Genomic DNA, 19,858 nt, shown 5'->3' on the forward strand with positions numbered 1-19,858 from the left:
CAGATGCTCAGTTTCAATTTCAGATGCTGGCTCAGCTCTGAGAGCGTAAATGAAATTTCTATGTCTGCGCCAATCCTTAGCCCCCCTTCCCCATCATAACCCACAACGCAACCCCACTTCAAACCAGGAAGAGGGCAGCGGACAAGTTGCAAAGCAGCTGGGCAACATTTGTTGCATTGAACCATATCAAACTGGGTCAGTTATAAATAAAATTAAAATTAAAATCAAAATAATTAGCGTCAATCAATAAAAATACCAAATAATTTGAATTTCGAGCTGCATTTTAAAAGCTGTGTCCGTTTCTGTTATAACGTCTGATTTGCTCTCCGATGTGTAACGTTTCTCGCTGTGTAACCGCGCTGCAGTGTGAATGGCAAGAACAGCTGAGCGCAATGGCGGCGTTGCCAGATCACGCGGCTAACAAAAGCGCTTGCCGGCAAAAGGCAAAATTAGCAAATTGGAATAAAATATTAATTTTTGATGATTTGCTAAGTAAAAAATGGCTGGCGACAATGAAAACAGTAACACAGACACCTCCAATGATCATATCGATCTGGCGCAATACCGCAAGCTAGTCAAACAGTTCATAGACATGGTAAGTAATATCAAAAAGTGCCATTTCATGTTCTTCGAATAACAATTTTTGCGCAGCGTCGCTACTCGACTGCCTTGTTTTGGGCCGAGAAAGTGGCTGTGCTTAGTGGGCAGGAGCCACGCGATGTCTACTACCAGGCACAGTGCATGTTCCTGCTCGGCGAATTCCATCGGGCAGCGCACACAATTCAACACTATCATCTGCAAAAGAGTTCGCTGCCATGCTTTAATCTGCTGCTGGAGAGCCTCTATGCAGCCAAAGAGTACAACGAGGCGGCTAATATAATACAGGCTGTGGATGTAGAGACGATGAGCACGTCAATAGTGCACCCACCACAGGATGCTGCCAGTGGCTTCAACCTGGAGACCAACAGCGTCTTTGGCGGCGAGGAGAACAATCGCAATGAGCTGCTGGCTTCCATTTATCTAATGAAGGGCAAGGTGTATGAGGCACTGGACAATCGAGGCATGGCCATGGACTTTTATGTGCAGGCGCTACACAAATCCATCTATTGCTTCGAGGCATTGGAGGCTTTAGTGCAGCACGAAATGCTGATGGCCTGGGAGGGTAATTTGGTAAATAGAACATAAAGTATTTACTACATCTGACTCTATTCTGTTGCAGAGTTCGAACTGATGCATCATCTGCCGCTGGCGCAGCAATCCAGCGAGTCGGATGCTAAGTTTATCTTAAAGCTTTACGAATCAAGATTGAAAAAGTATTACGAGCTGATCTCGGCACGCAATGCCGAAGAGATTTCGCCCATTGTCAATCCGGATGTGCTCAAGTACATCAAGGAGTTCACGGTGCGTGTGCAGCAAACCTGCTCTACTGACTCGCAGTTCCCTAAGTCCAACCTACCCAAGGTGCCTGTGACGCCAGCTCACTTCATGTCGCCTGCTCAAAAGTAAGTAGTTATCTAGTTTCGATTTGTATTTTTAATTAAGCTGTTTTTCTGCAGAGTGCTGGAGGATTTGAAGGCGCCCACGTTCTCGCTGCAGACTAGTTTGTCACGTGCTTCCTCCATGATCGATGCCACGCAGCGCTCGCTCTTCGACGCCTCCAATCGTCGTGCCTCGGGCGACCAGGACTTGGACACGCTGATGTCGCTCAACGACTGCTTAACGCGCGTGCAGCGCAGCACAGATCTCTTGGCTGCCGAAGCAGAGAAGTGCTTCTACGACTGCGATTACAAGCAGTGCCTTAAAATACTCAATGAGTAAGCAAGTGACATACAATTCAACCTATATTTGTCTCTAATATTGTCTAATTTTAGCCAGCTTAAGATTGATCCGTTCCACAACAATGCACTGACTATTCAAATCGCTTGCCTTGTCGAAAATGGCGACTTTAACAGGCTTTTCTATGTGGCGCACAAACTCGTTGATCGCTACCCCGACAAGGCAATTTCCTGGTACGCCGTTGGCTGCTACTACGATATGATAGGCAAGAGTGATCCGGCGCGTCGTTACCTCTCCAAGGCCACTTCCCTGGATCGTCTTTATGGCCCCGCTTGGCTGGCCTATGGTCACTCCTTTGCCAATGAGAACGAGCACGAACAGGCGATGGCTGCCTACTTTAAGGCCACTCAGCTGATGCGCGGCTGCCACTTGCCGTTGCTCTACATTGGCGTGGAGTGCGGACTGACCAAGAATCTGGAACTAGCCGAGAAGTTCTTTCTGCAGGCCATGACAATTGCGCCCATGGATGTGTATGTGTTGCATGAGCTTGGCGTGATTAAGTACGAGTACGAATACTACGATGGGGCAGCCACGATCTTCCAGTGCACCGTGGACATCATTAAACAGCGTGCCAAGACCAATAACGAAGAGATTTCCGCACGCTGGGAGCCGCTCTTTATCAATCTGGGTCACTCGCTGCGCCGCATAGGGAAATACGAGGAGGCGCTCTACAATTTCCAATATGTAAAATCGAATTATATTACTTTGTGTACTATCTAAATGATTTTAATCCCTGCAGGCTCTTCTGTTGAAGCCACAAAGCGCCCCCACCTACACGTCCATGGGATTCATACACGCTCTGTTGGGCAATTTGGACGAGGCCATTGAGTATTTCCACAAGAGCTTGGCACTAAATCGCGACTGTATTGTCACCTCGACTATCTTGAAGAATTGCATTGAGGATCTGATGGACGATAACACAACAATCAACGAGATTTGCAGCAAGGCATTGCGGGATGTCACCGAATCAATCACGGCCAGTACTCGACAAATGCTCAATGCCGACAAACTGAATGGCATCAAAATGAACCTCAAATTCGAGGAAGAGGAGGAGCTCTCCAATTCAAATTCCAATTCCGACTCCAACATGGTTGTGGACATGAGCTTGGATACTTAACGAATAGACAACACCTAATCTTACTCACACGCACACACACATCTTATAGATGAATCATTAAATACTCCATCCAGCTTGTGTTGCTGTCGCCTGCACTTGAACTTAATTAGATAAAGACAATTGCACAGCTGTTCAATCAACATGCATGGGATTTTTCTAGCTGAAGAGGTTTTTTCCACACTCCCCATTGAAGTTGCCGCTGTTCTGTGCTGTGCTGTGTTGTGTTTAACCTGCATTGTGAGTATTTAAGTTTGCGAATTAAGAAATTAGGATCATTGTATTCTGGGCTGAGTTAAGGTTCAATTTCATTGTTAATTCTAAGTTTAGTTATAGTGAAGAAAGAATTGTTTAAATTAAGGTCACATTTTCATAAGTTTTATCATAGTAAAGTCGGACTCCTTTTTTGGGCATGTTGCCAAGTGGATCACGAGTGTTTCCACTCTAAATCACAGCACAATTATACAGTGGAAAAGTTGCGCATAATCGTTGAATAGTAAATCCATCCAGCGAAAAGGTCAGCGTGATTGTTCTTATCGGTTATTGTTATGTGTTATGCACGCGAAAACTAGAGAACTACATTGCGAGAGCGAGAGAATGTCATTAAACTTTGCATATATGCAAACAAACTACTGATACACATTATGGAAATAATTTCACCCAAAAAAACAACAACAACATCAACAAAAGTTAACATAAAATAGAACTTTATGGGCGCTGCTTCAACACGAGCGTTATCCAAATATTTGTCCACCAATAAAGCGTGTGTGACAAAACAAGACGATTGCGATGACGATGACGTGAAGTCTGAAGGTCTGCCGGTGAAATACTCTTTATGTTTATGCATAACTGTTGACTGTTGACTACCGTCTAAATGACTGATAGCAGCTTGAGTATATAAATCCATTCCTGACCAGATCGCAGCACAGTCAAACTTGAGACAGCAATTCAGCGAATCGAGCAATCCATCAATCAAAAACATGTCCGCAACTCCTTTTGGTCTAATTCTATTGTGCCTGGCACTTGTCCAGGCTGTGCCCCTTACACTCTACGACGACATCGACGACACTGTGGTGATCGAGGTGCCCGACAATGGAATCGAGGAACCACAACCACCCAACAAGGATGTCATTGATCTGAGCTCGTACGGCGCTGCGATGTATGGCAAGCCGGATGAGCAGCTGACCGCCAGCCTGGTGAGCAACTACAGCGTGGAAACACATGCTGGAAATCCCGAGGAGCTGGGCAGCTACTTGGAGGGTGACATCCTGGTGCCACAGACGGATCTGACCATGAAGAACGGCCTGCCCACGCAATCCTCGAGGTGGCCCAAGGGCGTGGTGCCTTACGAGATTCGCGGCAACTTCAATGCCAACGACATGGCCACCATCCAAGGCGCCATCGCACAGTACCATAAGCGCACCTGCATCCGCTTCGTGCCCTACTCCGGAGAACGCGACTACATCTCAATTGTCAGCGGCAACTCTGGCTGCTGGTCATCGGTTGGTCGCGTAGGTGGCAAACAGGAAGTTAATTTGCAGTCACCTGGCTGCCTCAGCCGCCCTGGTACCGCCATGCATGAGCTGATGCATGCTCTGGGCTTCCTGCACGAACAGAATCGCATGGAGCGTGACGCCTTTGTGGCCATTCAGTATCGTAACATTCAGTCGGGGGCAATGAACAATTTTGAGAAGGCGGCCAAGACCGAAGCCTTTGGAGTTCCCTACGATTATGGCAGCGTGATGCACTATTCGGCCAACGCTTTCTCCACCAACGGACAACCCACAATTGTGGCAATGGTGAGTGCAGACTTTGATCTAATCCTTAGAAACTATTTACTTATTTATGTTCGTTATTCACAGCAATCAAATGGCGCCTCCAAGATGGGTCAGCGCAACGGTTTCTCCGACTTTGATGTGGACAAGTTGAATGCCATGTACGAGTGTGGCTACGTCGCTGGATCTCCAGCTGCCGTGCCAGCACCTGCTCCTGCTCCTGGAGTTGCACCTGGAGCTGCTCCCGCTCCTGTTGCGCCCGGTGGAAATCCAATTGTTGACAGCTTCATCAATGGACTTATCAGCGGTCTGGGACTTGGAGATGGAGAAACAGCTACCGAGAAGGAGGAGAAACCCAGTGAAAGTAGCAACTAAAACTGGAAACGCCCAAAGATTCTATTAATTCATCGGATCACCGCACAAATCGACCAACTATTTAAAGCATTACCATGAAACATTTACGAATAATCTAGAATTAATTGCCTGATCAAACTAAATACATAAGGAATAAACTATTAGCAAAAGTTGTTGTCAAACGAATCGTTTAAGCGTGCTATAACTTTCAAGAGATATTAAGATAATATCGGAATTGTCAACGATGAAAAACATCAGTGAGTGATAGAATAGGATAATTCAATTTATATGATATCTTGGAGTACTTATAACGAGTTTTCAAGATATAATTCCTATTAAAAGTGATCAATCAATCAATTTTGTTTAATAATAAAGTGGAAAATATTTCAAAGACAATTAATCCGGAAGATATAAACTTTTCCACTTCCAACAATGTTACATAAAACTATCAAAGTTTGAGATACAAATTACGATATTCGCTAAGTTAAAACTGAAACTAAAAGCAACGCAAATGTAATCTAAGCACTTCAATTAAGATTAGTTAAGCTATTTAATACCGAAGGTTTTCTAACCAAGAGTCTGTTAACCCGGTTTATAAGCGCTAAGTTTATTTCCATCTGGTTTAAATCACTTTCAAACGGGATCGCGGCAACATCGTCATCAGCTTCCATAAATCTGAAAGGTTATAGTGATAACGCTTATCGGTTACGGTTATGCTTGAAACGTGCTAAGTGAATCATTGAAGTGAACTGTGAAAACGCGGAAATAATTATTTAAATCTCAATTCTCCCAACTGGATGTTACATCCCGAGTGAAGGTCTCGTTGTAATTTAGATTCCAGTGATAACAACTGATAGTCAAAACATATAAAAACGCGTTGCCAAATTGATCTTAATTCAGTTTAAAATCAAGCAGCTTAGCATGTATCGCATCTCTGTGCTTTTCGTCCTTTTGGGACTATCGTTGACTAACGCTTATCCGCTACATAGCCCAGTGATTATATTCGACTTGAGTGTCTATGGCAAAGCATTGTTTGGCCAACCAAAATTGGCAGAACCATATGTGTTAAGGACCCAGCCACGCGTCGCTTCCGACGAAGAAGATGAGCATCCTGAGGAATCGGGCGATTATCTTGAAGGCGACATCCTTGTGCCAGAGTCTTCGATTAGCATGAGAAGCTCTCCACCCCGTGTGAGCACCACATGGCCGAACGGAGTTGTTCCCTACGAGATATCGACCACTTTTCCACAGGATGATGTCGATACAATTATGCGAGCCATGGAGCTCATACAGAACAAATCGTGCATCCTATTTATTCCACATACTACCGAGAAGAACTACATCTCCATTACCAATCAGTATAAGGGATGCTGGTCAGCTGTTGGCCGCATAGGAGACAAGCAGGAGGTCAATTTGCAGCTTCCAGCGTGTACCAAGAAGTTTGGCACACCCGTCCACGAATTGCTGCATGTTTTGGGATTTCCACACGAACAGAATCGCAATATACGTGACGATTTTGTCGTAATTGTTAACCAAAATATTAAAGCTGACTTTATGAAGAACTTCAAAATCGATGAACACGGACAGGACTTTGGAGTGATCTACGACTACGGCAGCGTCATGCATTACTCCCAAAAAGCCTTCTCGATCAATGGCGATCCCACGATCGTGGCAATAGTGAGTCATCAAGCGATTATATAATACTTTTAAGACATCTCTACATTGCGCATCTCTTACTTACAGAAAAAAAGGGAACCAGGCGTTGAAATGGGACAACGAACTAATATATCCGATTCGGATGTTGCGAGGCTAAACCGAATGTATTGCGAAACTGAAACTTCGTCGACTCCCATTTCAGTTGAGACGTAAAGATCAGACAAAGATATTTTCCATGTATGAAAGAAAATTTATATAAATTTGTTTACATAAAATTTAGCTTGCTTTTAATGCGAATAAATAATGTAAACCAACTTATTGCTTAAAACTTCCTAATAGTGATATTTCAATATTAAGGTACTTTAATATTTTCTCAATTGTGCTGAATTTCATATTCGACATGCACTTTATATAGCTTAGTTAATTAAATGATATACTTATTAACAATTGGACATGCAATTTACATTTGCTTCGCTTTAGATTGTCAACGTCAAGTTTTATTACACATACGCATAGTGGGACATCGTAGATGAATTTAAATTCAATTCGTATTGGCCAGAAGAAGTACGAAAAGAAAAGAAAAAAGAAAGTGAAACCCAAACGGAAAGGATTCACATGTTGCGCTTGGCTGCCAGCATGCGGGATCGAGGCAGACGACACTGGCTGATGCTATGGAGACGATACTGCATCTCGGGCTGTGTGATCTTCTCGTAGAGCTTCTGCTTGGCCTCCTTAACGGTGTGGATAGCAACACCGTCGCCGCCATCGTCGATGTTGAAGGCTTCGCCCTCTGCGCACTCGGGACACTGTTGGGTAAGCACAATATCATTGAGATCGGTGGGCAGCTCGCAGATCTTTTCGATCTGCTTGACCACGTAGTCGATGTTGCCCTCGTCTTGGCGCTCGAACACGTACACGCTGGCCACAATGTCCTGGATGCGTGCCTCGAGCACCTTGACAAAGCGCTCCACATTCACCAGATTCACATGCGTGTGATCCCCCAGGAGATCCTGCAATGGCGATGTGTCCACGGAGCACATGTCGCAAAGCATTTCGATGCCCTGCAGCAGATTCTCGAGGCGCGCATCGTTGCTCTCGCGTGTCTTGTTCAGCTCTATGTTGGAGGCCTGCTTCTGGTGAACTTGATCCTCCAGCTGCTGGATGAGATTAATCTGATCCTGCAGCGTATTAGAGTTCTCGCGCTTCAGCTCCACAATATCCTCGAAGAGCCGATTCACCGAGTTGTTCAGCAGCGTGATGTGGTAGCTCATCTCGTTGGCGTAGTTGAAGAAGGAGTAGTAAAGACTCTCCTGCTGCTGGAATTTGTCTATCACCTCCTCCACATTGCGCGAGTTGGTGTAGTCGAGAATCTTCTTCAGCACCGAGTTATACAGACTGATCTTTTTGTTGTGCTTGCGCCGAAACTCGTCGCGTCGCTTGTACTCCTTGGGCTGCAGATCGGCCAGCACTCGATCCCTGCCCTTGCACTCGATGAACGCCGTATTGTCCGCATCGGCGGCCACCTTGCGCATGATTCCCTGCAGCTCGATACGTCGCAGTTCGCGCTCCTTGGCCTCGCGCTTCGTGATCTTGTCGATCTTCTCGTAAACATCGATACAGCCATCGAAAGTGTTCAGCGCATACTCAATGAGGTCGATCAGATACTTCTTGTCGCTGTTCAGCTTCTGCACCATCTTGGTGTATGAATCGTTGAAGAAGGTGCGGTGATTCAGTATCCTGATAAGTTGCTCTCGCAGCTCTGCATTGGCCGCAGTGAATCCACATTCCTGTCGCACCCCAACCTCCAGTGAGTTTTCCAGAATAACCATCTTCTTGCGCACCCTCGCCACATGCGCCTGATGCTGTTGCTCGGGAACCGTGAGACGATTCAGATTGTAGATCTGTTTGCGTACTCGGCTGATCTCACGTTCCATGTTGCAAATCGAGGTCTTCAGCTTGGTGATGTCCTCGGCAAGATTCTCCTGGCACTCCACATGACAGCGAATCTGCCGCAGATAGCGATTGTCCTTCTGAGTGTGCGTCGATCCTCCGGCCACCCAAATCTGTGCGCGCAGATCGTTCTTCTCCTCCTCGAGGCGATCGATCGTATTCTCGTAGCTCGCATCGATGATAGTCTCATTGCGCGTCTTCACCTTGCTCGAGAGCAGCTTCTTGTACTCCTTCTGTCGCTTGCCCAGCTCGCGGTGCTTAAGCAAATAGCTCTCGAGGAACGCGGACTTGTTAAACGGTTGTGTGTCCATTGTGAAACTCTCTTTTTAATTTGCAATCGAATCAAAACTATTCCAATACCTTAATCTTGTGTAAGCTGTGAAAATTGACTAAATTTGTGTGTGTCGGTGCTTTAGGTCTGTCTAAAGTTCGAGTCTCTAGATCTCGTTCTTGATTTGTTGAGAAGAAAAACTATGCTTACTATAGATTGACTTTAAAAAATTTAAAATTTATTTAAATAAATAAATAATTTAAAATTTTCAGAATCTACTGCTGCGATATGCCAGAGCTTTCCAGAGCACGGAAGATCTTGAAAATGGACCAGATGTAGGCAGCAGTTCGTAGATCGTTGCACAGCTCAAAACTGTGAGCTGTCATCTTGATGCCTTCGGCAGCCGATTCCATCACAGTCTGTAGAGCTGCATCAACAATATCGGCTTCCTTGGTGCAGTCGCGAATTAATTTGAGTTTCTTATTCGCCTTGATTGTGGGCTAGAAATAAAGAAGGCTAAACATGTCGAAGGTGGAAGTAGAAGTAAATTAAATACTTACGAATTCACCTTCTCCGCAAACACTAAGAGATTCATTCATCGAGTTGACGATCTCGACAATAATCCGCGAAATGGTCTTCGACTGCATTTTACCATAGGATACATGATTGATGTTCTTGAGATACTCAAAGTAGGACACTGTCACACCCCCAGCATTACAATATAGATCGGGAACTATTAAGACGCCCTTGTCCAGCAGAATCTTTTCTCCAGCTGGTGTGGTTGGTCCATTGGCTCCTTCCAGGATCAGCTTAGCTTTAATATCCTTGGCATTCTCACTGGTAATAACTTTCTGGGTTGCACAAGGCATCAGGATATCGCATTCTGCAGTTAGGAGTGAACCCTTGGATGCCTTCGCCTTTGGATATCCCTTTATGGTCTTCTTCTCCTCCTTGAATTTTATAACATCCTAAGTAAGTAAACAATTAGTTTTATCCTTTGACAATATAATCTCTTACGTTAATATCTATTCCATCCTTATTCGCAAGACTGAAGCCCATCTCCTGGATTCCGATGACTTTAGCGCCTGCTTCGTGGACAAACTTTGCGGCAAAGGAGCCGACGTTGCCGAAGCCCTGAACAATAACTTTCTTGTCCTTCCAGCCTGTCTTCAAACCAATCATATCCATCCATTCTTTATCCTGCAGGAATAAGTCGCCCGATTTCCACACGCCTCGTCCTGTTGCCGAGTTTCTTCCATTAATCCCGCCCACGTGAACCGGCTTCCCAGTTACAATAGCTGCCGCATTGATATCCTTGTAGCCAAATGTTTTCGTGTACTGATCGACTATCCAACTCATCTCACGTGGACCGGTGTTGACATCGGGTGCAGGCACATCTATGCCGGGTCCAATCATATTTCTCTTGAGGAGTTCCATCGTATATCGTCTCGTGATCGTCTGCAACTCGCCAACTGTATACTTGGCAGGATCGATGCGGACACCTCCCTTGGATCCGCCATAAGGCAGATTGACGCAGGCACACTTGAATGTCATGATGGAGGCGAGCGCCTTGACTTCGGCTTCATCCACATCCATAGCAAAGCGAATGCCTCCTTTTAACGGCAATCGATTCCTCACGTGATGCGCTCGATATCCGGTGATGATCTCATAGGTGCCATTGGCTTTTATGATGGGGAAACTGACTTCTATCGAGGTGCAGACACTTCCAATTAAGTTGAGGATTGCAGAGACACGGGCTTGCTTGTGCTCGGGTTTCAAATGGTTATACTTATCCATTTCCTTGACCAGTTCCTTCTCCATTGTCTGGGCTGCTCTGTGATAATAATACAGCACCATCGCGGAGAACTCTGGATCCTTGTCCGTTGCGATTTTCTGAAGTTTCTCTGGCATTTTGTGCTCAGATCGCTTTTGCATTTGTAGAGGCGCCTGGTGGCGTCCATTTAAGAGAGCATTGGCAATACCACGAAACATTATCGCACACTTTACAAAGTAAAATTTTGTTAAATATTCAATTTCATTCAGATTTTTAAAGAAAACTGTTACTTTGCAAGAATTTTAAAAGAATTTTTCAAGGCAAGCAAGTATTTGTTTGCTTAATTTTTAACGGTCAAATAATAAAAAAAATGAATTAGGTAAGTATCGGAGTTGGTAAGTATCAAAGTTGGTAAGTAATCTATTAACAGATTCTGTTATTAGCAGCTCCTAAAAGTATGCAATGGTTTTACAAATCATCGAAATGGCGAATCCGCTTTCTACGTTTTTCTGTTCGCCTGGTATTTCAGCTGTTCAACTTGGGTTTTTTGGTCGTCGCTGCAATTTTTATTGGCGAGTGAAAAAAAAATCGTTGCATACTTTTAGGGGCTTTCAAAAGCACAAAGAAATTGTATAAAAACACAAAATCCTGGATAACTCGAAAACTGTAAGGACGATTCGAATGTCCTTTGGCATGCAAATTCTGCTTATTAAGACGAGTTGATTGACACATGGAACGCAACGATTAACAAAGGTACGACCGAGTTATGGCTTATTTTATGTATACGAAAAAGTCCTTATAACTTTGGTGTTTGAAGGACTTTCGTCCTTTTGATTTCATAGTCGATTTTCGATTGATCAGAGCTAACTGTGGTCCAAAGGACATCACTCTAGCAATTCAAATGCCCGAGTTAGCCATGATTTGTGGCTTTTTCAACACATTTTCCATGCCTACCCCTTGATAAAATTGACGAAAATTTTAGATTTGTTTTTGTAACATTTTTGATTGCCGATTGATAGTCGTTTGTTTTGTGACTGCAAAAAATGAATCAGTTTTGAAATTTTCAGTTTTAGCAGTAGTTTTTTTCATAATTTGTTTATTTTTATAATATTTATCTTATATTTAGTTCTTCTTTTAGAATTAATTTACTTTCAACACATTTTCCTTTAAAACACTAACCATCAACAATTTACAATTTTGCTCTGATACATACAATACATGAGAGATATCTAAAATTCTAAAATGATTTTGTCTAAATTCTAAAATGATTTTGTCTTCAAAGTGAAGCTATCACTGTTGTGATATACCGGAGCTTTCAAGAGCACGGAATATCTTGAATATGGCCCAAATGTAGGCGGCAGTTCGTAGATCATTGCACAGTTTAAATTGATTGGCAATGTTCTTAATTCCAATGACTGACGATTCCATAACTGTCTGAAGTGCCGCATCTACGATTTCGGCTTCCGTTGTACAGTCTCGAATTTTTTGAAGACCACGATTAGGCACTATTTCTGGCTGTGTGATGATCACAATGAAAGACTTTGACTTAAAACAATAACTAAAATATCACTTACAATTTTACAACCTTCTGTTTCCTTTAACGATTGGTTTATTGAATTCATAACCTCGTGAATAAGCTGAGAGGTTGTCTTGGCCGTCATCTTGCCATACGTTACGTGGTTTATGTTCTTTAGATACTCAAAGTAGGACACTGTCACTCCACCAGCATTGCAATACATATCGGGAACTATTAAGACGCCCTTGTCCAGCAGAATCTTCTCTCCAGCAGGCGTAGTTGGTCCATTGGCGCCTTCCAGGATCAGCTTAGCTTTAATATCCTTGGCATTCTCGCTGGTGATAACTTTCTGAGTGGCACAAGGCATTAGGATATCACATTCTGCAGTGAGCAGAGATTCTTTGGTTTCCTTCGCCTTTGGATAACCCTTGATGGTTTCTTTCTCCCCCTTGAACTCCATAATATCCTAATTTGGTAGAAGCTACATAAAATTACTTTCATCACATTGCGTTTATAATTAAGTCTTACATTGATATCTATTCCGTCAGCGTTTGTCAATGAAAAATCAACCTCCTGGATTCCGATTACTTTGGCGCCTGCATCGTGGACAAATTGTGCGGCAAACGAACCCACATTGCCGAATCCCTGAACAATAACCTTCTTGTCTTTCCAGCCAGTTTCAAAGCCAATCATGTCCATCCATTCCTTGTCTTGCAGAAACAAGTCGCCCGATTTCCACACGCCTCGTCCTGTTGCCGAGTTTCTACCATTAATGCCGCCAACATGAACTGGCTTCCCAGTTACAATAGCTGCCGCATTGATGTCCTTGTAGCCAAATGTTTTCGTGTACTGATCGACTATCCAGCTCATCTCACGTGGACCAGTATTGACATCGGGGGCTGGTACATCGATGGCAGGTCCGATCATATTCCTCTTCAACAGTTCCATCGTATAGCGCCTCGTGATTGTCTGTAACTCTTTGGCTGTATACTTGGAGGGATCGATGCGGACTCCTCCCTTTGATCCGCCATAAGGCAGATTGACGCAGGCACACTTGAATGTCATGATGGAGGCGAGTGCCTTGACTTCGGCTTCATCCACATCCATAGCAAAGCGAATGCCTCCCTTTAGCGGCAAACGATTCCTCACGTGATGTGCTCGATATCCGGTGATGATCTCATAGGTTCCATTGGCTTTTATGATGGGAAAACTAACCTCAAGGGAGGTGCAGACACTTCCGATTAGATTCAAGATTGCACTCACTCGCGCTTGTTTCTCTTCGGGCTTAAAATGCGTGTGCTGATCCATTTCCTTGAGCAGCGTCGGCTCCATCACCTGGGCAGCTTTGTGGTAGTAATAGAGAATCATCGAGGAGAACTCTGGATCCTTGTCCGTGGCGACTTTCTCGAGGTGCTTCGGCATTTCGTGCTTCAAGCGTCGAAACACCCGTGGAGGACATTTTCTGTTTCGCGTGAAACGTTTGAACATTATGGAAATTTGTTGTAAAACAGTAAAAATTAAAATGGTGTCAACGAATGTTTGATTATATAATGTTTTTGAATGTTTTTTATTATTGTATAAATACAGTATTTTCAAATTGCTCTACATAATACGTGGCTACGGGCTACGAGCTATGCTTAAATAGTTTATAGCTATACACAAAATGTAAACATAAGTATGAATGGTCAATTCTTAACGCATGGAAAACTCTAAGCAGCCAATGATTAAAAAATAACTAAGAGTATGCATTAAATATTGGGCATACTGCAGACCTACGTTGTCGATATATTGTATATATATATATATGTATATATCTTGGGGATATATCTCTGTGTGTGTGGTTTAAAACTCTTGGGTTTCGCACGGAAGCGCAGCAAATTGAGTGGGGGAAAAAGGGGGGATAACTTAGTTGTAGCGTTGTAGCACAGGTTACACATAAATATGATAGACTTACAGAGCTAATATTATTTGTTGTTTGTATTTATAGTAACTATAATTATGATTATGATTATTTTAACATACTCTCTATTTACACACGCACAACGTACAATTTAATGGTTTGTGAATTTGTTTAGAACTAGATGTAGAAAAAAAGCGACCCCGTTTTGCAAATGTAATAAACATGGTAGCGTTTTAATATCACTTTTTGGGGACATGCACTCGGTTCTCTTATGGCCTCTTTTACGATGGATACAATTGGATAGCATTTACTCGTATGTAGTAGAACTTTCATTCGACACAAACAATCGCATTGCACAAAAAATTTCAAAATTGAATACGCTCTGCTTTGCCTCGACAATCGTCATAAACTTGCGATTGCGATATAGAATTTAAACTGGTTTGCTTCTTGAATTGTTAAACTGTTGAAAATCGTTTGCTAAAGACTAAAATCTGTACTTATGCTAGCGTATTTTCAATTAATTTCAAATTAATTCAAAAGTCTAATTTTTACACGATACACACAATACGATTATCAATTAACAGTAGCATTAAAATTAATATTAATAATAATAATAATTACAATGTTATTACGACGCTCTAACACATTAATCTCGTAGCAAGATCGCAGGTATCGCTGCTGCTTAAAATTTAACATCACGCTTGGGAAACAATAACTCTCAAAAATTAACTCTCTTTCTTTCGCTGTTGAGTACTATATAACTTTCATTGTGTTGTGTTGTGTTGTGTTGTGGCCTTTAGATCGCTATCTCAGATCAGATCAGATCAGATGAATTCCTCACGCAGCTTCAGTGCTGCGCGTCTGCTAGTCGACATCCTTCTTCTCGATCTTCAGATCGAACTTGGCCACCAGCTCCTCTGGCGTGTGACTGTTAGAAGAAGAGAATATTAAATTAGTTTCCATTAGTTTTCCAATTGATTTCTCAAGTCTTTGACTACTTACCCGACCAGATTCTGCAGATCACAGACGAATCGATAGACATAGCGTTTGCCAGCTGTCTTGTGGATGATGTTTTTGTCGTAGTAATAACGCAGACCGCGGCTCAGCTTCTCGTAGTTCATCTTCGGCTTGTTCTTGCGAATGCCCCAGCGACGTGCCACCTAAGAAAAAGAATTGAATTATTATACATTCAAACTGAGGAATGAGCAGCCAATGAACTCACCTCATCGGGATCTGTTAGCTTGAACTCCCAGCCATCGCCCGTCCACGAGATGAAGCTTTGACACGTCTTGTCGAGCAGCAGCTCGAGCAGGAATTGCCACAACTGAATCGGTCCCGAGCCAGTGAAGCAGGGCACACCTCCCTGCGTCGAGTAGCCGCCCAGCAGCGACTTGTCCAGCCCCAAGGTGGTCATGTAGGCAGCCGGATGCTGGTGCGCATGGGCGCCCCACTGATCCATGTTGGGCTGGGCGCTCATCGTCTGGAACTGTGCTTCATAGGGCGTAAAGTCGGAATTGCCGAAGGCATCGTGGAAGCGCGGACGTCCGTAGGAATTGTAAAAGTCCGGACTCCCATCCATGCCGTAGCCATTGTTGCTGTTGGCGCCGCTGCCGCTGCCATTGCCCACACTCGAGGTCTGACTCTGATGCTCCTGCGCCGAAATCGTGCTGTGATAGTCGCTATCATCGCCGCCAGCTGCGCCGCCACCTCCGCTGTTGCCGCCAGCTGCGCTGCCTCCGCCCGCTCCCGGATAGTGTCCGGCTGCCGCTGCTGCCAGATGTGCGGGCAGCCCGTAGCTGCTGAGATCTGTGGGATCGTTCTGGGCATTCGAGACGTAGCCATTGTTGTTGTTACTTGACTGTCCTCCGGTGCCGGGCTCCTCTTTGAGCTGGTGATGTTGGTAGAGTGCTGCAGCCATTGCTGTCATGTAGTTGATGTTGTTGTTGTTGTTATTGTTGTTGTTGTTATTATTGTTGTTGTTGTTGTTGGTGCCCGCATTGCTCTGGTTGCTGCTGTTGGCGTTGTTGCTGCTGCCAGTGCTGCTGCTGCTGCTGTTGTTGTTATCAGCAACATTCTGCTGCTGCTGCTGCACGCCTGGCGGCAACATGTTGTTGCTGCTGTTGCTGGCATTGTTGTTGTTGTTGTTGTTGCTATTGCTATTGACAAGCTGCTGTTGCGATTGCTGCGGTGGCGGGCTGTTGTTGGTGCGATCGTGGGCATTGCTGTTGTTGTTGTTGCTGCTGTAGCCTGCAAAATAAATGAAGGAAATATTAAGTAAGAAATCAATTTTGATAGAGAATTTAATACTAAAAGTATAGCTAAAAGATACAGCTTTAAATTGATTTGTTGAAATCAATTTAGATATAGACTTAAATACTAAAAGCATAGCTAAAAGATACAGCTTCAAATCGCGCATCACTTGAGATGCTTTTCAAGCTGTCAAGACACAAAATAAACGCAGAGGGGCGTCGCTGGAATACAGACGAACACCGTCGCTTCGGAAGCCAATCAAAATTCGAAGCGCACACCAATACCAATACTCGCGTCATCCAATAGATACACGCCGCACACAGATACACACGCATACACTCACACCAGTTGAGCAACCCTCTCGCTCTCACTCGCTCTCTGGATCTAATGTGAGCGCACGCTACATTAATTGCAAATACGTCGAAATTTAACACATTTCAACGAATGTGCTGCTGCTGTTCGTGAGTATCTGTGGGATACTCGAAAACCTGTTGAGATACACACTAGCTCTCTCTCTCTCTCTCGCTCTCTGTCTCGCTTGCCGGCGGGGCAGCAGCAAGCTTAACGCTTAACGTTTTCCCATTCGCTCGCGCGACGGTATTGCGCAGATACAAAGCTACGAAAAACTGCGCCCGTTGGCTGCCGAAAGAGTTGTTTTCTTGGGTGCCTCCCACACACACACACACACACATACACTTATATACGGCAGCATCTGTGGCAGGCTTCAAGGCTAAACTGTGTGCCTCATCTAGCTAACTAAATGTGTCGGAGACTATCTCGTAATTCCACGCGTTGAGGCATTTATCACCATCTCAATCTGAGTTTGTTGTATCTAAATCTGAATCTCGTTTTCCATTTCCATTTTGCCTCCCCCATCAGCTCAACTTGTTGCGTGTTGCTTGCTCGCTTGCGGGCAACACACAAACAAAACAAACAAACTTGAAAACGAAATTACAATTTAATTATGCGCTGAGGGTTGTGCGCACACACATCTTTGAGCTACTTTTCACACTCGAACACCTTCTCAATTGTAATTAAAAATTCCATTTCCATTTCCATTTGATGTCCGCAAATATTTGTCATCTCCATTATTACCTGAACTAAAGAAGTTGATATCCGAGTCGGTGTAATACGAATTTCCAGCTGCGGCTGCCGCTGCTGCTGCTGCTGCGGTTGCTGCGTGATGCGCTGTGGTTGCTGTTGACGTTGGCGAATAATCGCCCACAAAGGGCGCCATGTCATTAAAGTAGCCCAGACCGAGCGACGCCGCCGTCGAGCTGCCCAAGGCGCCAGCCAAGCCAAAGCTTTGCGTTGACCCACTCGACGATGCACTCGAACTCGAACCGGAGGATGAGGAGGCCGTGTTGCTGCCCGTGCTGCCGCCGGACAGTCGATGTTGCTGCTGCTGTTGTTGCTGTTGCGTGGGGGAAACGTAATGCTGATGTTGTTGCTGGTGATGTTGTTGCTGCTGCTGGTGTTGCTGGTGTTGATGCTGATGTTGTTGATGTTGCTGGTGTTGCAGCAGATGTTGCTGCTGTTGTTGCTGCTGCGAAGCTGGCAAGACGTGTTGCTGATGCTGCAGATGCGCCGTCTGCTGCGGCAGATGATAGTTTGAGTAGTTGTCGTAGCTTTGTAGCACCATATTGCTGATGGACTCCTTTGATGGATAGTTGTAGTTGGGTGCCGTGTGGCAATTGTTGTTGATGTTGTTGCTTCTGGCAGGATAATGCTGCAGATTCCTATACAAAAGCTGCTCCGTGGTTCCCTCTGCTCCCGTTGCTCCGATTGGTGTTGTTGCCTTATCGCTGTGATTATCTGAAGCGTTGGCTGCACTGATTATGGTGGCATTGACTAGGAACGCAGAGGGCGGCATTTCTTCGCGTTTTCCAATTGATCAATTGTCAAAAACTGAATGTGAAAAGTGCACGTCATTGACTTTTCGTATAATCCGTGTAAGCCGCAAGTATTTCGGGTCTCTATTCTCTATTCAAATCAAATCAAATCTGCGGGATCCACACTGTCAACTCAACTCAATTGACAATAAGTCTCTGAGTTGTTCGGTTCGGTTTTTATGCTGGTGGTACTTGCAGTTGTATTAAAAATGATTTCACTTTTGAGAGTTGCGATGAGTATTTTAATTTTTGCACTACACGAACACAGAACACAGAAAACAAAACGTCTCCGAATGCGGGTTCTAATCAATTGAGTGGCTTCTGGACATGGAATTGGTTCTCATACTTGAGTTAAGAGCACACAGCACAGATCTGAATCGACCACTATATTTAAATATTAGTATTACGAGTATGTGGGTGTTTAGCCCTCGATTCTATATTCACATTTATCAAGAATATTTTGGCTTCCGTTCCGGGTAATTGCTTTATGATTCGCACACTTGTTCCTCAGATTGCTCAAATATTTTCAGATTATTGATGTTATGTTCACTTGTTGTCGCTTTACGAATTCCGACGCATTTTGAATTCAGATTAAAATTTAACACTTGCTGGCAATTGCTCGCATTTAATGGCAAATAATTGAAGGCAATTCTGAGATGCTTTTGCACTCGCACTCGCATTCGCACTCACATTCGTATTCACATTCACATTCGTATTAAACGAAACTTGATAAATTAATGCGCATATCGTACATATTTTACAGTTGTGTATATATTATTTTTCTTTTGCGTTCTGTGTTGTTGTTTATCAGCATTTGCACTGCACCATTTTGTGTGTGATTTTCATTTAGTTGTTTTCTTAAATCCCCGCTGAGAATTCTTCTTATGCTCGATGGTACAATGTGGCGTATGAGTGATCAAAAGTGATCCGAACAAATATATATTGCGAACAAGCGAGCGAGCGACGGCAGCTCTTCTACCTTCGACATCCGTTTAAGAACTGAAGTTGCCCTGAAGTTGCGCCTCGTGTTGTTGCCTGTGTTTCGTATCTACACGACGTCGTTGTCGCTGTCAGTGTGTGCGTGTGTATCTACAGCTAAGCGAGTGTGTGCGCTCGTATCTCTCTGCCTTCGTGTTCGCTTCGCTTCGGCCACACGAGCCACTCACTCACTCTCTCGCTCTCGCTCTCTCATGAGTCGCACTAATGTGCCATTGGCAATAATAATAATAATCAAGAGGAAGGCGTACTTGTACACAGCTACAGATACAGATACAACTACGAATACAGATACAGATGGCGAGTTAAGTAAGAGTATTTAAAGTCCTCTGCATGCGAGCATTGAATTTGTATTTATAATAATTTGTGCTCCACTTGTTGATCTCTCTCTCTCTCTTTCTGTGGCAACTTTGCTAATTAGTTGCCCCCAAAATGGAGCCAAAAAGATCATTAACAACGCCAACACATCGAGAGAATCGAAGTTTGACCCGCGAGATCATCAAAATGGCCATCAGCAGCCCACTTGCCACTTGCCACTGGCCAGCAGCATTCGTATTGGAATGAATATAAGTGT

The 19,858-nt window shown here is 44.1% G+C and overlaps 7 protein-coding genes across 9 annotated transcripts in view; 3 read left to right on the top strand and 4 right to left on the bottom strand.

The window, feature by feature from the left end:
- The first annotated feature begins 393 nt into the window (after window positions 1-393).
- LOC117573417 (cell division cycle protein 16 homolog) lies at window positions 394-3,250 on the top strand. The gene is made up of 6 exons (XM_034256623.2): window positions 394-595; window positions 652-1,162; window positions 1,220-1,502; window positions 1,557-1,814; window positions 1,872-2,520; window positions 2,576-3,250. The coding sequence occupies exons 1-6, from the start codon at window positions 500-502 to the stop codon at window positions 2,951-2,953; spliced, it is 2,175 nt and encodes a 724-aa protein (XP_034112514.1). The 5' UTR covers window positions 394-499; the 3' UTR covers window positions 2,954-3,250.
- Window positions 3,251-3,364: 114 nt separating this feature from the next.
- Window positions 3,365-5,277, top strand: LOC117573419 (hatching enzyme 1.2). The gene is made up of 2 exons (XM_034256625.2): window positions 3,365-4,749; window positions 4,813-5,277. The coding sequence occupies exons 1-2, from the start codon at window positions 3,931-3,933 to the stop codon at window positions 5,098-5,100; spliced, it is 1,107 nt and encodes a 368-aa protein (XP_034112516.1). The 5' UTR covers window positions 3,365-3,930; the 3' UTR covers window positions 5,101-5,277.
- A 422-nt stretch (window positions 5,278-5,699) lies between these two features.
- Window positions 5,700-7,049, top strand: LOC117573427 (low choriolytic enzyme-like). Its single transcript, XM_034256639.2, has 2 exons — window positions 5,700-6,756; window positions 6,823-7,049. Exons 1-2 carry the CDS (start codon window positions 6,001-6,003, stop codon window positions 6,946-6,948), a joined length of 882 nt encoding a protein of 293 aa, XP_034112530.1. The 5' UTR covers window positions 5,700-6,000; the 3' UTR covers window positions 6,949-7,049.
- Window positions 7,050-7,194: 145 nt separating this feature from the next.
- LOC117573424 (uncharacterized) lies at window positions 7,195-9,107 on the bottom strand. Its single transcript, XM_034256635.2, has one exon. It carries the CDS (start codon window positions 8,994-8,996, stop codon window positions 7,347-7,349), a length of 1,650 nt encoding a protein of 549 aa, XP_034112526.1. The 5' UTR covers window positions 8,997-9,107; the 3' UTR covers window positions 7,195-7,346.
- A 78-nt stretch (window positions 9,108-9,185) lies between these two features.
- Window positions 9,186-11,054, bottom strand: LOC117573425 (glutamate dehydrogenase, mitochondrial). Its single transcript, XM_034256636.2, has 3 exons — window positions 9,974-11,054; window positions 9,517-9,924; window positions 9,186-9,456 (listed from the first exon to the last, which is right to left on the bottom strand). Exons 1-3 carry the CDS (start codon window positions 10,946-10,948, stop codon window positions 9,232-9,234), a joined length of 1,608 nt encoding a protein of 535 aa, XP_034112527.1. The 5' UTR covers window positions 10,949-11,054; the 3' UTR covers window positions 9,186-9,231.
- An 836-nt stretch (window positions 11,055-11,890) lies between these two features.
- On the bottom strand, window positions 11,891-13,835 carry LOC117573426 (glutamate dehydrogenase, mitochondrial-like). The gene is made up of 3 exons (XM_034256637.2): window positions 12,775-13,835; window positions 12,305-12,712; window positions 11,891-12,245 (listed from the first exon to the last, which is right to left on the bottom strand). The coding sequence occupies exons 1-3, from the start codon at window positions 13,732-13,734 to the stop codon at window positions 12,021-12,023; spliced, it is 1,593 nt and encodes a 530-aa protein (XP_034112528.1). The 5' UTR covers window positions 13,735-13,835; the 3' UTR covers window positions 11,891-12,020.
- The window catches only part of LOC117573423 (ETS-like protein pointed), a 60,332-nt gene continuing 54,259 nt past the window's right edge, over window positions 13,786-19,858 (bottom strand). For 2 of the 3 annotated variants that reach the window (XM_034256632.1, XM_034256633.2), the window contains 3 exons: window positions 15,369-16,393; window positions 15,149-15,306; window positions 13,786-15,074 (listed from right to left, as the gene is read on the bottom strand). In XM_034256632.1, coding sequence (XP_034112523.1) covers window positions 15,011-15,074; window positions 15,149-15,306; window positions 15,369-16,393 — 1,247 coding nt within the window. In that variant the 3' untranslated portion in view covers window positions 13,786-15,010. Of the gene's footprint in view, window positions 15,075-15,148; window positions 15,307-15,368; window positions 16,394-17,491; window positions 19,274-19,858 lie in introns of those variants that run through there. The other variant, XM_052008184.1, reaches the window with a different exon arrangement.

This window comes from Drosophila albomicans, chromosome 2R (genome assembly GCF_009650485.2).
Source record: "Drosophila albomicans strain 15112-1751.03 chromosome 2R, ASM965048v2, whole genome shotgun sequence".
Lineage (NCBI taxonomy): Eukaryota > Metazoa > Arthropoda > Insecta > Diptera > Drosophilidae > Drosophila > Drosophila albomicans.

Excerpts from the sequence above, each read along its gene's own strand:
- LOC117573417 (XM_034256623.2), top strand. The coding sequence starts at position 500 with ATGGCTGGCGACAATGAAAACAGTAACACAGACACCTCCAATGATCAT. Across the intron at positions 596-651 it reads TCAAACAGTTCATAGACATG|CGTCGCTACTCGACTGCCTT; the intron begins GTAAGTAATATC and ends ATTTTTGCGCAG. Across the intron at positions 2,521-2,575 it reads CGCTCTACAATTTCCAATAT|GCTCTTCTGTTGAAGCCACA; the intron begins GTAAAATCGAAT and ends TAATCCCTGCAG.
- LOC117573419 (XM_034256625.2), top strand. The coding sequence starts at position 3,931 with ATGTCCGCAACTCCTTTTGGTCTAATTCTATTGTGCCTGGCACTTGTC. Across the intron at positions 4,750-4,812 it reads AACCCACAATTGTGGCAATG|CAATCAAATGGCGCCTCCAA; the intron begins GTGAGTGCAGAC and ends CGTTATTCACAG.
- LOC117573427 (XM_034256639.2), top strand. The coding sequence starts at position 6,001 with ATGTATCGCATCTCTGTGCTTTTCGTCCTTTTGGGACTATCGTTGACT. Across the intron at positions 6,757-6,822 it reads ATCCCACGATCGTGGCAATA|AAAAAAAGGGAACCAGGCGT; the intron begins GTGAGTCATCAA and ends TCTTACTTACAG.
- LOC117573424 (XM_034256635.2), bottom strand. The coding sequence starts at position 8,996 with ATGGACACACAACCGTTTAACAAGTCCGCGTTCCTCGAGAGCTATTTG.
- LOC117573425 (XM_034256636.2), bottom strand. The coding sequence starts at position 10,948 with ATGTTTCGTGGTATTGCCAATGCTCTCTTAAATGGACGCCACCAGGCG. Across the intron at positions 9,925-9,973 it reads AGGATGGAATAGATATTAAC|GATGTTATAAAATTCAAGGA; the intron begins GTAAGAGATTAT and ends TTACTTACTTAG. Across the intron at positions 9,457-9,516 it reads TTTGCGGAGAAGGTGAATTC|CCCACAATCAAGGCGAATAA; the intron begins GTAAGTATTTAA and ends CTTTATTTCTAG.
- LOC117573426 (XM_034256637.2), bottom strand. The coding sequence starts at position 13,734 with ATGTTCAAACGTTTCACGCGAAACAGAAAATGTCCTCCACGGGTGTTT. Across the intron at positions 12,713-12,774 it reads CTGACGGAATAGATATCAAT|GATATTATGGAGTTCAAGGG; the intron begins GTAAGACTTAAT and ends CTACCAAATTAG. Across the intron at positions 12,246-12,304 it reads AAACAGAAGGTTGTAAAATT|CCAGAAATAGTGCCTAATCG; the intron begins GTAAGTGATATT and ends ATCATCACACAG.